The sequence below is a fragment of the Typopeltis vanoorti genome, chromosome 16, assembly GCF_054136105.1.
Source record: "Typopeltis vanoorti isolate ZY-2024b chromosome 16, IOZ_Tvanoo_1.0, whole genome shotgun sequence".
NCBI lineage: Eukaryota > Metazoa > Arthropoda > Arachnida > Uropygi > Thelyphonidae > Typopeltis > Typopeltis vanoorti.
In genome coordinates, this window is record NC_143564.1 from 38865624 (window position 1) to 38880983 (window position 15360).

The window sequence follows — 15360 nt, forward strand, 5'->3', positions numbered from 1 at the left end:
ACACGCCCCCGTTACCAGGTGAGCTGTGTTGCAAATGTAGCATGTGGTATATGCGTCAGTTGTGCTGTAAACACTGTTGCATGCTGATATTTAGTGATATGAAATTGGATACACCAAACCATTATGGGTTTTGGTAAGTCGATTAAAGCAATTAGATTAATTTTTGTTGATTATTTCAGAACAAGGAATGTGAACTTAGCATCTGCATTTTTCCAAAAGGTCTGTATATCATGTGTTGATTCAAGTTTTACTGTTAGATATTGGAATGACTGACTATTTGTATGTAAAGACGGATGTGTCACACGTTTTAATTCGAATGCTAATTGACATCAGCCGATAATTCTTCAGAATTAAGCTGAATACTGCTTCATTTAAGATAGTTGCTTTATAATGAAAAAATATTAGAGATGTAAATAAAAGTTAATGAAATATTTATCGAAACATACATTAGTACCAGAAAATTAATAACACAACTAATAAACATGATATGAAATACAGCAACTGTAATTAAGTACAAAAAAAGGGGGGGGGCTGCTAATGTCCCTATTAGATATGGAATCCATTTCAAATACTAATTATGGAGTAGTTAACGAAAACACTTCGTGAGCTATATTTAACAGCTCAGAAAAATACTTTGGATATTTGTTATTTTATCGGTTGAAAATTACATATTGACTGATTATTTAAGGAACATTTCTATAAAGTATTTTTTTTCTTCATGTTAACAAGTGCACAATGATTTTGGGAAAATATTTTTTTCGCCTGCACTGCATATGGGGAAATGTTTCCTAAGGTGTATTTTTAATTTCATTGAACGATGCTTCATTCAAAAGTAAATAATAGTTGTGAAATGTTCATAATTATCGTTCAAACGTTTTTTTTACTTATACGAAATAGAAATTTGGCAGAAATTTCACATACGCACATATATAGTGAAAATTTTATTCCAAATTATAAAGTGGTTTTAATGAAAAAAAAAAAAAAAACACTTTTCATTACTACTCCAAAGTGGTAATGAAACATGATTAAGCAAGCTTCCATTGAATTATGTAGACAAAGTGATCTATTAAAAAAAAAAAAAAACACGTTTCTTAAATAAAACTGCGAGCTATCATCAGCTAAGGCGTGAACTTTATTAGTTTAAAGAGTTAAAAAGAAAAAAAAAAAGAAAGAAAAAAGAAAACTGACATGGCTACGCAAACGATTGCTTGCCGTTCGCATAGTGTCAATGAATATTGTTTTAAGTGGATAATTATCTGAAACTTGGGAACATTGTAGCGTAATTACGTACCAAAACACCTATGATTGAAATTCTGTATTGTAAATTTATCAGGAAAACAATGCATTTCTCATTGCGATGGTTCTTTGCTAATGCATGAAAAAGTATTAGGAGTTACCTTATCTAGTCAAGACAGCTAGTCCGACTGAGGTGGCCGATGGGTCTGTTCAGTGGTTTGTTATGTGGTTTGTTAGTAACCGTTTTTTATTTGGCAGATGGCTGATCATTAGTTGTAGGTGACTTATCTCAAATGGTAAAACGAAAACGTGCCGTTTCATATACAACTGAAGAGGATAAACGACACGATGAAGGGTAAATCGGGAGTAAATTTATTCATCCCTAAGCCTAACAATTCGACCTCGATCAACCGCCATGTTCGCGATCTGAAAACAAGTTATTTTTAAGTGCTTTAATGTTTATTCTTTACTCGAAAGAAACCCCCCAAAATGTTGCATTCGTCTTTCATGTAGGTTTGCTTGTTTGTTTGTTTTTACAAAAGTGTTGCTTTCTTCTTTACCATTCACTCTGATCTGGAAAGTAAGTTTCTTTTGCATTTATCTCTTCTACTACTTTAAGGCAGCCATCTTTGAGCTTACGTGACTAAATGAAATGCACCAAAGTAGCTACTTAAGTTACTGTTGATTGATCTCTAAATATTTCTATATTACAATGCATGATCATCGCATTTACATTTGTGTAACACCTTTCTGTCTTTAGAATGACATTGGATCCAAACAGAGAGGTTGTCAAGATTACTGAACCTAAACAAGTTGTCGATCCAGCCACAGGTCAACTGTTAAATAGTCCAAGAAACAGAACTCAACAGCATGTTGGCAAGATATCAGCTTTACAAAATCAAACACATTCGTGTGCTAGTCAGGAGGATACATTGCCTTCTCCAGAAAAACAATTACTGAAAGCTGCTACAGGTCAAAGAACTAGTAATAGAATCTCAAAGAGACCACGGAAAGATTCAAGTCCGCCTCCCATTCAATCAAAAAAATCAGGTGAGTTGTGACATAAGTTGTAAAGTGTACTTTTCTTTTTTTATTGGTTTTAATAGGTGAATAGTTATAAAAAGCATTTACCTGAAAGACTGTTTTCACATTTAAACTTTTAACTTATTTTTCGATGCACATTCAACTTGCTATTGCCTTGTTAAATATTTCAAAGATTCTGCAGTAAAAATTGCATTATCTCTAAAAATTATTGCTATACTGTGAATGAAACGAGAGATTTTAGTTAATACCAATAAAATATGATGTAAACATGAAGGAGTAACAGAACTGTATGAATCATTTTGAAGATCCATTGTAAATATCTTCAGTCTGTTGTATCCATATTGTTTTTCTATTTTCAGACCATCTTAAAGGAGAAATGTGAAAATTTCTCCCCAGTTACCAACATAATTTTATTAGAATGTTGTGCATTTATAGTATTTTGTAGTGGTAGCCAAAATAGTAGCAAAAATTATATACTTATGGAAAAAATAGTTATGATGATGATGATGATATCATATTTAAGTTCAGATTCTAGTATTGCTCTGAGACTTCATATCAGAGATTTTCACTTTTGGCTTATGTAGATCCGTTCCTTTATTAGTGTGTATTAACTGGGTGTAAAGATAACTGAATAGTGGGATAGATGAGGAAATGGATGTGGATTATCTTCAGATCTTAATGATACTACAAAATTTCAACATAAACATTGATATTAGGATAGGCCAATGTGATATTTGTGTGTGTGAGAGAAAAAGGGAATGACACAGTATGAGGAATTCATGGTTTCATCATTTTCAGGTATATTTGATGTGTTCTTTACTTTGTTTATTAACTCTGCAGTGCTGAAAGAGCAGAACAAGGGTAGTCCCATTTCCTAAATGATACCAAAATGAAGGCACTAAAGTACAGATTAGTTAATATTTTGAAGTGATAGTTACTGTCCTGAAAAGGTTGGCAAATAGTGATATCAAACTTTATAGAAGACAGTATTAAAGCTTTGTTGAAAGGAGATTTCTTAACAAAGAACTAGACATTGAGTCATTCTTGTTTTGATAATCTGGAAGTCCTCACTATATTGTTTAAACTCGACAGAGCTAAAGTGATAGGATGATGTAATTTCATTTTATTATGTCAAAATACGTTTTGCAGGGCCTGTTTTTCAGTTGTATTTGATTTCATGAAATACGATACAGTCGGTGTGTTTTTTCTGTCTTTATTTGTGCAGAAATTACATGACTGTTTCTGTTTTGGACTAAGTGGTTATTCTGCATAAAATAAGAGTGGGAAGAACATATTGACAGCATCGGATTCATTCATTTATTTCTTTATAGCAATTTTGTAGACTTCTGGTAGATGGATGATTTTTGTCCATAGCATTTGCAAAGAAAGAAGCCACTTTTGAACAGTTTTCCCCCAAAATTTCTTAACAGTTTTGGGGAAAAACTTTTGGTGGGATACCATCAAGACTGATCTTCATGTTATGTCGAGCCTTGTCTGTGTTCAGGTAATTGAGGATTATCAGATTTCTTTTTTGTCGGAAGCAGTGGTGGCCAGTGAAAATTTAAGTGGGGGTGCTGCATATACAAAATAAGAAAAATAATTAATTTTTTCCTTAATCAGTAACCAATTAATTAATAAGTAAATTTACATATTAAAATTTTGCTTTATTAAAAATATTATTTGAAAATAAAATCCATTCTTCTATTTTTTATTTTTACTTATTCCTAACTGACTAATAATAATATCTGGAGTCAGACGATCTTTATTTTTTTTATTTCTATTTTTTCATGTAACGATAATTGAGAAAATATAATTATTTTCAACAGTGGCACTCGTCATAATTCAGCCTTGTATCTATAATAAATAAATAATTATATGTTATTTTAACAGAATAAAATAAGATTTACCAAAAATATTTCACTCTCGCCACGAACAAGTGCAAACGAATATCGGCGAGTCTAGCCGCAACTGACTGAAAGTGATAATTCCGACACTGCATTACATCGTAGTGCATTTGTTTCATAATTTAAAGCATTAATTGAACAATTCCAATTATTAACTATTCAGTCAATGTTGAAACATAAGCTGTAACCTTTAACATGTTGTATTGTATTTATATAATGTTGTAAGCATTGTTATTATTTATAAACACAACAAAATTTAATTTTTTCATTTTTTCCTTGGGGGTGCTGCAGTGTCATAGTACTTATGTACAAGCTGCCACTGGTCGGAAGATTATTATCATTACAGGCAGCTTCAAGGCGTCCTTAGACTTATCGAGGGAGGCCTAACATCATGTCAAGAACAACTATTCAACATTTGCACGGCATCTATCATACTTCACCTTGAACTCATTTACAATCATGGCACCCACAACAGACTCTGGCAGCTTATTCCACTCATTTACCACTATCCAAGTAAAAAACCCTAGCTCTAACACCCTTGCTAACCACACTCTTACGAAGCTATCATGGATGGCCCCTAGTCCTCCCACTACAAGTCCTGTTCTCAAAAATATCTTCTGAATTAATCTTATAGAATTCCCATCAGTAATTTGAATGTCTCAATCATATCACCCCTTTTCTGCCTATCAACCAATTTCTGCAGCCCACAAATCTTCAACCTGTTCTCATAAGGTTCATTCATAATCCTGCTATTATCTTGGTCACTCGTCTCTGGATCCTCTCCACCTCCTCCCCATCGAGAAGAAACCCTGGCACCCATATCTGGGCACAGTAGTCTAGATGGTATCTTATCAAGGCTCGATACAGAGGAACAATAACCTGTTTGTCTCTGCTCGTCAAGGTATTTTTCAACAACCAAGTGATTTGATGAGCTGATTTTGCCACTTTTGCGATGTGTCCCCTAAACTTCAACTCCCTATCCACCAACACTCTCAAATCCCTGACCTCGTCAATCTCCTTGAGTACAGTTCCACCAATGTGATATACTGCTGCTAATCTTTTCACCTCAAAATGCAAAACCTTACATTTTTCCACATTAAATTGACATCCATTCTCCTTAGCCCAGTCCTCCAAACTATCCAAATCATCCTGCAAAATTTTGACATCCTGAGCATTCACTATTGCTCTACCCAACTTTGTATCATCCACAAACAGATGCACAGTTCCTCACAGATCCTTTCCTATATTGTTAATGAACAAATTAAACAGTAGTGGTCCAAGAACAGAACCCTGCGGCACACCACTAGTCACAGGCCATCTTTTGGACTCTTCTCGTGAATAAACCACTCTCTGATATCTCTCCATCAACCACCTTCCTATCCATCTCACCAACCCTATATCCATTCTCATATGCTGCATTTACTGATTAGAATTCCATGTGGTATTCTGTCAAAGGCTTTAGCAAGGTCCAGTAGAATCACTGTAAACCCATTACCCTTATCCAGTTCAGCCATCACTGTGTTATAGAACGTGAGCAAGTTACTGAGGCATGATCTACCCTTCACAAAACCTTGCTGTTCCCCATACAGTATCCCATTTTTATCTATCCAGTCTTGTATTTTACTCTTGACTATTTTCTCCAAGACCTTGACAACAATTCCTGATATGCTGATCGGTTGTAATTTTCAACAGCAGTCTTGGAACCTCCTTTATGCAGTGGAACTATTTTCTCCTCTTTCCACCCCCCTTGGGACTAATCCAGACCCGAGACTCAAATTAAACAAAATGGTCAAAGGTACTGACAATTCTTTAGCCACTTCTCGTATGACACAAACTGGTATACCATCCAATCCTGCAGATGAATTGACATTGAGGTTTTGTAATAGACTATTCACCTCCACTTCATTCACCACAATTCCCGTATAAGCTGTTGGTTCTTCCATTTCTGCAATGTCACCACCTGGATGATATACTCTTGCAAAGTGCTCACTCAGTAATTCTACTATATCAACTGATTCGGTTACCTCCCTACCATCGGCATTCTTTAAAATCAATCTGCCGTATACATTTTTTCTTTTCCTTGCAACATATTTAAAAAACTGTTTGGGATTCTCTTTAGCTTGCATGGATAATGTTCTTTCATAATCCGCTTTTGCTTTTCTTACCACACTTGTTACCCTTCTGGCCTGGGCTTTATACTGTTCATGTGCCTGCAGGTCAACTTTCTCCTTAAATTTCCTCCACAGTTGTTTCCTTTTTTGCAACTCAAGCTTAATGGTGTTATTCATCCATTTAATCCCTACTTGATTTATTATTCGGACTCTAGGTATACATTCAGCCATTGCCTCCTGCAAACACTTTTAACCGCCTCCCATGCACTATCAACATCCAGCCTTTGCAGTTTTACATGCATGGCACTGAACCAATCAAACTCCTAAGCTTGTCATACTTACCAGCCCAATAATTCCACATGTACCCTGTCTTAATTGTAAATTCCACACCTTTAGCCACCTCCCAAGTCAAGACCCTATGATCACTCTCACCAATTGGTGGAAATGTGGTCATATTCGTTACAGTCAAATCCTCAGATGCAATTACTAGGTCAAGCACTCTCTGACCCCTAGTATTTTCCATTACATGCTGTCACAGATAGTTATCCCTTAATAACCGTATAAAATCCAATTCCTTCCTCCCATGTGTCCTCTCCTCCTTCCAATCAATGTTGCCATAGTTGAAATCTCCCATAATAATTACCCTCCTTCCACTCATTTCTTCTATTTGCTTATGCATACTATCTCCACCATCTTTTCCATCACCTGGTCTATAGCAGCACCCAATTGTATATTTTGTTCTGCTAGCCTCAATCTCACACCAAATGTGCTCTTTTCTCTATCCTGCTGATTAAGAGAGACATGAAGGGAGCTGTTCTTGGTGGAGTGGAGGGAACTTTGTTTGATGAAATTTGTTAACACTGAATTGTAGAGGATCTATAGCCATTAAGGAGAAATGTCTTAATGCAGTCATATTTTGTATACATGAGATTACTTGTAGAACACATTGTATTTGTTTGGTTATCCACAGTTGGGATGGTGCAAAGTTTTTTTATTGATTCTCTATAAATATTTTTCTTTATATGTATGATTCTCTAAATGGAGAAGCTGAGATAGAGCTATTAGGAAGTTGTTTTTTTTTAATCATACAAGGTTATATCAGACATATTATGGACACCCAAAAAACTAAAAAAATTTCACATCCCACCAAAAGGTCATTTTCAAATTCGCTATCAGCATTCCTGTTATAAATCCAAATATAAATAATGTATATCATCACTTAGTCCATGAGGTTAGCCTGGTGGCTTTGCGCTTCGCAACCATATGCCTGGGGAAGGAGTGTCCTAGGTTCGATTCCTGTTGGAGACGTGAGGAGCTGAAGGATCTTCCTCAGCCATAGCCAAGTTAGCTGGTCTTGGGCGCGGGCAGTAGGGTTTTTTCCGCCAGTTTATCTGGTGTTTTTCATCCCGCAAGCAGGCAAACCGTCCCCGTGAACACACAGGGATACAGCCAAGAATACCTTGAGGCATAGGAGTGAAGTGACCATTCTATCCTCATATTTCAGTTACGAAATCCAAGCATGCTTGGAAGGTTGTGGGAAAGGCCTGTTAAAGCCATTGGGATAGATAGGATATCATCACTTAGATTTTCTGATATGCCCTGTTTCTGATTGAACTTCAAGTAACAGCCAATGAGCAGTACACATCTTGATTGTCCAAACTATGCTCTGTATAATTCCTTCCTCCACAAGAGTGGTGCTTTGCACTTGTGCAATTTGATGTCATGTGCCAGAGAATGCAAACTCTAGGCTCCTCTATTTTTGACCTTCTTTGTCATAAAATTTTTTTGCCCTTTTTAGTAACAATCATGTGCTATTTTACACTCTTCAAATTCTGAAACTTAGTTTCTCCTTTTCATTATTCTATTTCTGAAGGTCTTATTACCTAAACATTGACGTCATTTTTCTAAGTACCTTATCTCCATTTAATGTGCTTTTTCCAATTCATCAACCAAACTGGAAGAGATGAAACTATTTGCTATAAACAATGATGATTTTATGCCAGTTATCCATCTGCTAATTAGAATATCGGACAACACTCTCCTTGCCTAACATCTGTAATCTTTTCTTAATCTGTTCTACTTCAATATATGCCATAGAAGCTGCTACTACTACTACTACTACTACTTCTCTGAGTAACTCAGACCATAATCTTGTGTAAGTTTCCTTATCCAAAGAACTCCTGTCACTGAACCATTCTCACTCTCATCCTTTGGCATGGCAGCTGTGCCAAGTGGGACAATAGAGTATTGCCCCATTTGGGAATATACTCTTCCCTTTTATGGTTAGAATAATACTTGCTCTGAGTGGGTTAACAAAATTATCCTTGCTGTAATGAAGTCCTTTAACAGTTACTTTATTCAAAATCTTGATTTAACAATAAGATGAGCCAAGGCTGTTCAGGAGAAAACTTCATATCTTAAATATCATGAGACAAGAACTCAAGCAACTTCTCAAACACCAAAGCTTGCAATAAACATAAAATAACCATCAGCAAATACAAATATGTCTTGAAATAGCAAAATCCAGAAATCATCTCTTGTACAAATGAGTCATGCTTTTTCACATGGCTGCACTGCATAGTTCAGAAGACCTGGACAGAGGGATGAATTCTAGATGAGTGGAGTAGAGCTCTCATATATAAAAAGGGAAATCAAACTGAATGTGAGAATTACAGAGATATTTCCCTGCTGAGTGTTTCTGGCAAGATTTATGCAAGTACAATTAAGAAACGGTTGAGAAGGATTGTAGAAAGGAAGATTGGTGAAGAACAAGCTGGATTCAGACCAAATAGAGGCTGTCAGGATCATGGGAATATAACAAAGATTGATATTTAAGTTTTGTAGACCTGCAAAAGGCATACGACAAGGTGCCAAAAGGAAAGCTATTCAAAACACAAGAGTAATATGGTGTCAATCGGACATTATATCAAACAATACTTAGTTTTTATTTGAGTTGTAAGTCAGCAGTTAGAATTGAAGGAAGATGGTTTGATGTTATATCTAGTGTCAGACACGGATGTACATTATCCCCTCTGTTATTCATTATCTATATGGATCACATTATGAAGGAAAACGGTATTAAACTAATATAAAAATTGGAAATGTTAATCTCAATTCTTTACTTTATGCAGATGATATATATTGTACTGGATTTATTTAAAACTACAAGTCTGCAAGAATCCATGACAAGTGAATAACTGTTGTAATAAATTTGGTATGAAAATTAGCAAGACAAAGACAATTAAAATAGGCAGAAACATTAAAAATATCAACTGCATCATGAATAGAGAACCTATAGAACAAGTAAAACATTTCAGCTACTTAGGTACAATTTTTAATGATTATGATGATGGTAAATTAAATATGGAAAGAGACAACAGAATTAACAAAGATAGTATGCTAGGAAGTCAACTGAATAAATTTATACGGAATAAGAGAGAAATTAGTCAGTACACTAAATTAATTAGCTGTATATAAGACAGTGTTTAAACCAATTTTAACTTATGGATCTGAGAGCTGGGTTAGAAATAAAACACTTGACCAAAGACTAGAGACCACAGATATGAGAGTCCTGAGAAAGAATAGGGGTGCGAACAGATGGCATCAGTGGCAAATATCATATTAATAACGAAGATATTAGGAAAGAATCTGACATTGTTAGCATCTAGGAATCTGTCAGGAGAGCTAATCTCTGATGGTATAGTCACCTAAACAGAATGGGAGAGGAAAGATTAGCAAAACAAGACAAGTGTTCTCTGCCAGGTTGATAGTAAAAAAACCCAGAGGAAGACCAAGATATAGGTGGATTGATACAGTAAAAAATGCCTTAGAAGATGCAAATATAAGATCTGATGACGTGGAGTCTTGACAGAAAACAGATTGATTTGGAGGAAAATTGTGGATAGGAAGTTAGTAATGAAGTAAGTTTTTCATGTAATACTATCACAATATATTGAGGGTACATATCAGGAATTTGATGATGAGAATTCTGAAAAAATTCTGATCATTTGAAATAACATGCCCCCTGAAATAATGGACAAACAGAAGTAATGAAGGGTGTTTATGCTTATTTTTATTTATTTATTTGTTTATTATTATTATTTTTTTTTTTGTCAGTGGAAATCTCGCCCACCAAAAGTTGTAAACCTGCAGATCATCCCATGTGTGGGCTGTGGATGAAATAATTTTTAAACTTTTGTGTTAGAGACTAAACATGAAACTTCTCTTTCAGCCACTTCGGACCTCTGATAAACAAGGTGATCTTATTTTATACTTGACATGGAATTATATATGTGTGTTTTAGTCCTTTACCCAAGTGGAAGCAAGCAGTTTGGTTGTGCAATATTTTGACAATTAATCTGCTTGTATATAGAAGTGGCTTGATATGTATCCTAAATGGGGAAAAAAAAAAAACATATTGGTAGGGTCACTATCCAAACTGATTTCGACGTTTATTGAGCTAAAAAAGTGAAGGAGTGTTCGTCGTAGGGCTAGAATAATATAGGGATGCAAGTCAACCTGATAATAAGGAAAAGACAGAGAGAAAGAAAAGGCTTCATCTTCTTTCTTACTATCCATCTGTCTTTTCTTTCTCATGCTCTTTCTCTTCATATTGTCATGCTCTCTGTACTCCTATACTGTTCTAAGCCTTTATTGGACAACCTTTTACTTTTAACTTCAATAAAGTTTGAAATGTCTAGGTAATGACGCTTTCTGTGATGTTTTTGCATTATGGGATACTGAGGCAATTGATATAACGTCAACAGCTCTATATATTGTGAATACTTCTTGGGTAAAGGATTAAAGCATGAATATAATTTCTTCTTAAGTATAATATACTTTGTAGCCTATTCAGTAGGATGTATATGGTATGTCTCACTATGTTATTCATCTGCACCTAAAATTTGTGAAATGCACATAATGAGAAAAATTTCAACAAAATGGGAAATAAGTGTTTAACTCAAAATAATTGTTTCATTGAATTCATTCATTCATTGTAAATGCATTAATTCGAAGGTTGGCAAGTGTAATCCATCTATGAAAAAAAAAGATCAAATCACATGACATACTTATAACCCTTAAATAATGTAGGGTGGATGTTTGAGGGTCATTCTGTGAAAAGAAATCAACACAGTGTGGTGATTGTTCTCTAACTGTAGTAAATATCATAATATTAAGCTTTAAAAAAAAACTATTGAAATGTTCCATACTGTTATTTTAAAGGAAATTCATACAAGCTTTTATTGAAGTGTTTGCTCTCTCTCTTTTGCACACACACACACACACACACACACATAAAGATATGGATTTAAGTTTTGATTAGCACATAAATATTTCAGTTATAGGTGATTTAGGTGGTATTATACTAGAGCATTCATATAGTTAACAGAATCATCTTAACCTTCTGATATAGCTGATTTTCTCAGTCTTGCTTATAGTAGATCTGATATGGTTTGCGGAAGAAAGTACCATGTTTGTTGTCTAGCAGGATTTCTAAATTATCTAAACCATAATGTGGATGGATTAATTAAAAGAAAAAATTATGCTATATATATATATTGCTTGAAGTATATTTCCACATGTGACCTTTTATATGAATCTCTATAGGTCATTCATTAACAGCAGTGTCCTTTGGTTGGAAAGACTTGGATTCAAATACTGTCTAGAATGTAAAGAACTTTTGTGAGGGCCTTTCACCTAAAGATGACTTGGCCAATCTCATAGAGAGGAAGCAGGTTTTCCCTTTCAGAAATCTGGATTTTTCATCCTGCAACAAGTAACCAGTCCTGTGAAGTCTAATCTTTAAAAGTACCTGTGGTATAACTAGAAAACAACAAAAAAAATATACAGTAACCACACTAATAAACTTGAACGAAAGTACAAATATTTCATACTGAAAATAATAGTACATCATCATTATGTGAAAACAACAACCAAATCAAAGAAGCTGTTTGTTCTCCCTACCTTTTTCAGTATTGTCCTCTAACTTCAGCTTCCTTTAAACAATCACCGCTAAGTCCCTGGCCTCATCAGTTTCCTGCAGTTTTCATAAAGTACACAGTTTGTGATCCCTTCTTCCCAAAGTTCAATCACTCTGCATTTGGCCATATTAAACTCGCAGTCTTCTATTTAAGTCATTCTGCAAAATCTCTACATTACCGTCATTTACTATCACTGTTCCCAGTTTTTCAGTGCAGCAACACTTGAATATTTCCACTCAAACCAGTTCCTATATTATTGATGTACAAATTAAACAATGGAGGACCAAGTACTGAACCCTGTGGTACACCACTAGCCTGCCTTCTTCTGGAATTTACTCCTTCATATACCACTCTTTGATATCTCATTATTAGCCATCCTCTAATCCCTATCCCTATATTCTTATCCATCTAGATTTTCTTCAATTTATGTAACAGAGTTTTATGCAAAATCCTGTCAAATGCCTTTTCAAAGTTCAGCATTATCACTGAGTAGCCATTTCCTTTATCCAATTCCACTGTTATTTTATTATAAGAAGTAACCAGATTACTAAGAGAAGACCTACCACACAAAACCATGTTGTCCCTTATAAAGTATCATATTCTTATCCATACAGTCCTGAATTCTGTCTTTTACCAATTTCTCTAATACTTTAACCACCACACTTGAGATACTGATTGGCTCGTAATTTGCTACTTCTATCTTGGAGACGCCTTTATGCAGTGGGACTATTTTGACCTCTTTCCACCCCATTGCTGTGGCTTAAATTAAACAGCTTAGTCAGAGGAGGTGCTAATTCCCTTGCACGTTTTTGTAACACACAGGCTGACATACCATATAATTGCATTGCAGTATTCACATTAGGTTCTGCAATATCCTTAGCACCTCCAATTCATCAATCTCTATTCTCTTATCAGTCATTGTCACATTTGGTGTTGCAATATCACCACCTAGATCAGTGGTCGATATTGACCTCCAGGGGTCGATATAACATTGTTAGGGGTCTATTCAGGCTCAGGGGTCGATAGAAAAATATAAGACATCATTGTATGGGTAATATTTAATTCGGTTAACTTGGATTACTTCCATCCTGAATGACAACGCAATTAAGAGTGAATCGTGGGAATAGTGACATGAATAGGACCTGTAAGATGGAGCAAGGTCATGAAAATAGTTATTGAGACCAATCAAGTAGGCCAAAATGACGTATTTATCAATAAACTGATGTTGGTGGTTCCTGCATGGCAGGAGCAAGATTGCAACACATGCACGATTCTTATTTACTTATATTTACACGTATTCAATCCCAGTTTCATTTTTGCGCATTGACGTACAAGTATGCATTAATGTTCTAAAATTCATCAACATACATATTATAATTCAATTGTTATTCATTCACGAACTAAACTTCTCTATGTTGAAGAGTTGAGCAGGGCTGGTAGTAATACCAGTGATATTAATACCAGTAGTTTATTAATATCACTAGTAATACCAGTGATATTACTAGTAATAGTAATATAATAATATATACTATGTTATACATACAATAAACACTGTAACTATAAAATAAACAATCTAAAAACTTACATAAGCATCTTTTTTGTTTGTCCTATTATAATTACGTAATAGTAAAATAGAGGGGGGTTGATAAAAAGTCAAGAAACTCTTGAAGGGGTCGACGGTCAAAGAAGTTTGGCGACCCCTGACCTAGATGATCACTCAGTAACTCAATTATTTGGTTTACTTCTGTTACCCCTTTACCTTTAGCACTTTTTAGTCATTCCTCTTTTTACTTAATAGCAAAAGAACTCTTTAGTTTTTTTTCCTTATAGCTGGCTTTTTTTCATAATTAGCTTTGGCATTCTTTCCTTCTTGTTTGTGCCTTATAATGTTCATGGTTGTGTTGATCTTGTTTTTTCTTTATTCTCTTCCATGATTTTCCTTTCTGTCTGCAACTCCTGCTTAATGATGCTATTCATTCATTTAAATCTTCTTTCTGACTTTGGTTATACAGTCTGATACTGCTTTCTTCAAACCCCTTAACCATCTCCTATGTACCAGCAACATCTTTTCCCTTCAAAATCTTTTGCCATGGTGCTGCTAAAAGCTCACTCATCAGCATGTTATAATCACCTGCTTTGTAATTACACACATCCCTTTTTAACAGAAATTCTGCATGTTGGCAGTTTGCCAGACTGTGGGAAGACTGCATGATTTTCTTCTCCAAGTAGAGACAGTATAGCTAGATTGGTCATTGTTACATTCTCTGATGTGATGACCAGATCTAGCACTCTTAAACATCATGGCCCCTCCATCACATGCTGTCTCATGTAATTATATAAACTATAAAATATAAATTATATAAAAGGCAGCTGTATAAATTACATTTCTATCCCTTCCTGTGACAATTTATCCTCCCACTCTATATCCTCATGGTTGAAATTCCCCATAATAATTACTTGATCTGCACTTATCATGCTAATTTGCTAGTGCTTGCCATGTGCATTCTCCCTAATACCACTAGATTATAGCAGCTACAAATATTTCATCCTCTATATCACACCATATAGCTTCAAATGAACTGCCTTCTGCATCTTTGTCCTCCTCATGCACTTCTACTCTTTTGGTCTTCAGTTCTTCTGCTATTATTTGTAAACCTCTACTCCATCCTGTTCCTTCTATCCTCTGAAAATGCTGTATCCTTTGCATTCTATCTCTATGAGTATATTTACCTCAGTCAACAAAGTTTTCTTAATGATTATAACTTTTGGCCAAATTGAACTAGCTGATGACAAACTCCTTACCATTATTCTAAATACTTTCTGATATTAGGATACATAACCTGCAATTCTCCCCACACACTCGCACACCATCCCACAACCTCTACCTCTCTTATATCTTGTATTGCTTAGCTGACTAAAGTTAAGAACCTGGGAACTACGTTTGGCATCATGTTATCACTTGCAGTCACACTTGTCACCTGCTAGATCATTTGTACTAGCTAAAATAAACATCATCTTCACTCTGTGTATCCTTATAAGATCACTGATATCCTTAATCTTGACTCCAGGGAAACATGATTTTGT

General features: G+C 35.0%; 1 protein-coding gene across 4 annotated transcripts in view; it reads left to right on the forward strand.

The window, feature by feature from the left end:
* The first annotated feature begins 68 nt into the window (after positions 1-68).
* The window catches only part of crm (cramped chromatin regulator), a 345363-nt gene continuing 330071 nt past the window's right edge, over positions 69-15360 (forward strand). Inside the window, exons 1-2 of one of the 4 annotated variants that reach the window (XM_090406636.1) lie at positions 69-133; positions 1997-2286. In XM_090406636.1, coding sequence (XP_090262762.1) covers positions 1998-2286 — 289 coding nt within the window. In that variant the 5' untranslated portion in view covers positions 69-133; position 1997. Of the gene's footprint in view, positions 220-1421; positions 1817-1996; positions 2287-15360 lie in introns of those variants that run through there. The other 3 variants (XM_090406637.1, XM_090406634.1, XM_090406635.1) reach the window with 3 other exon arrangements.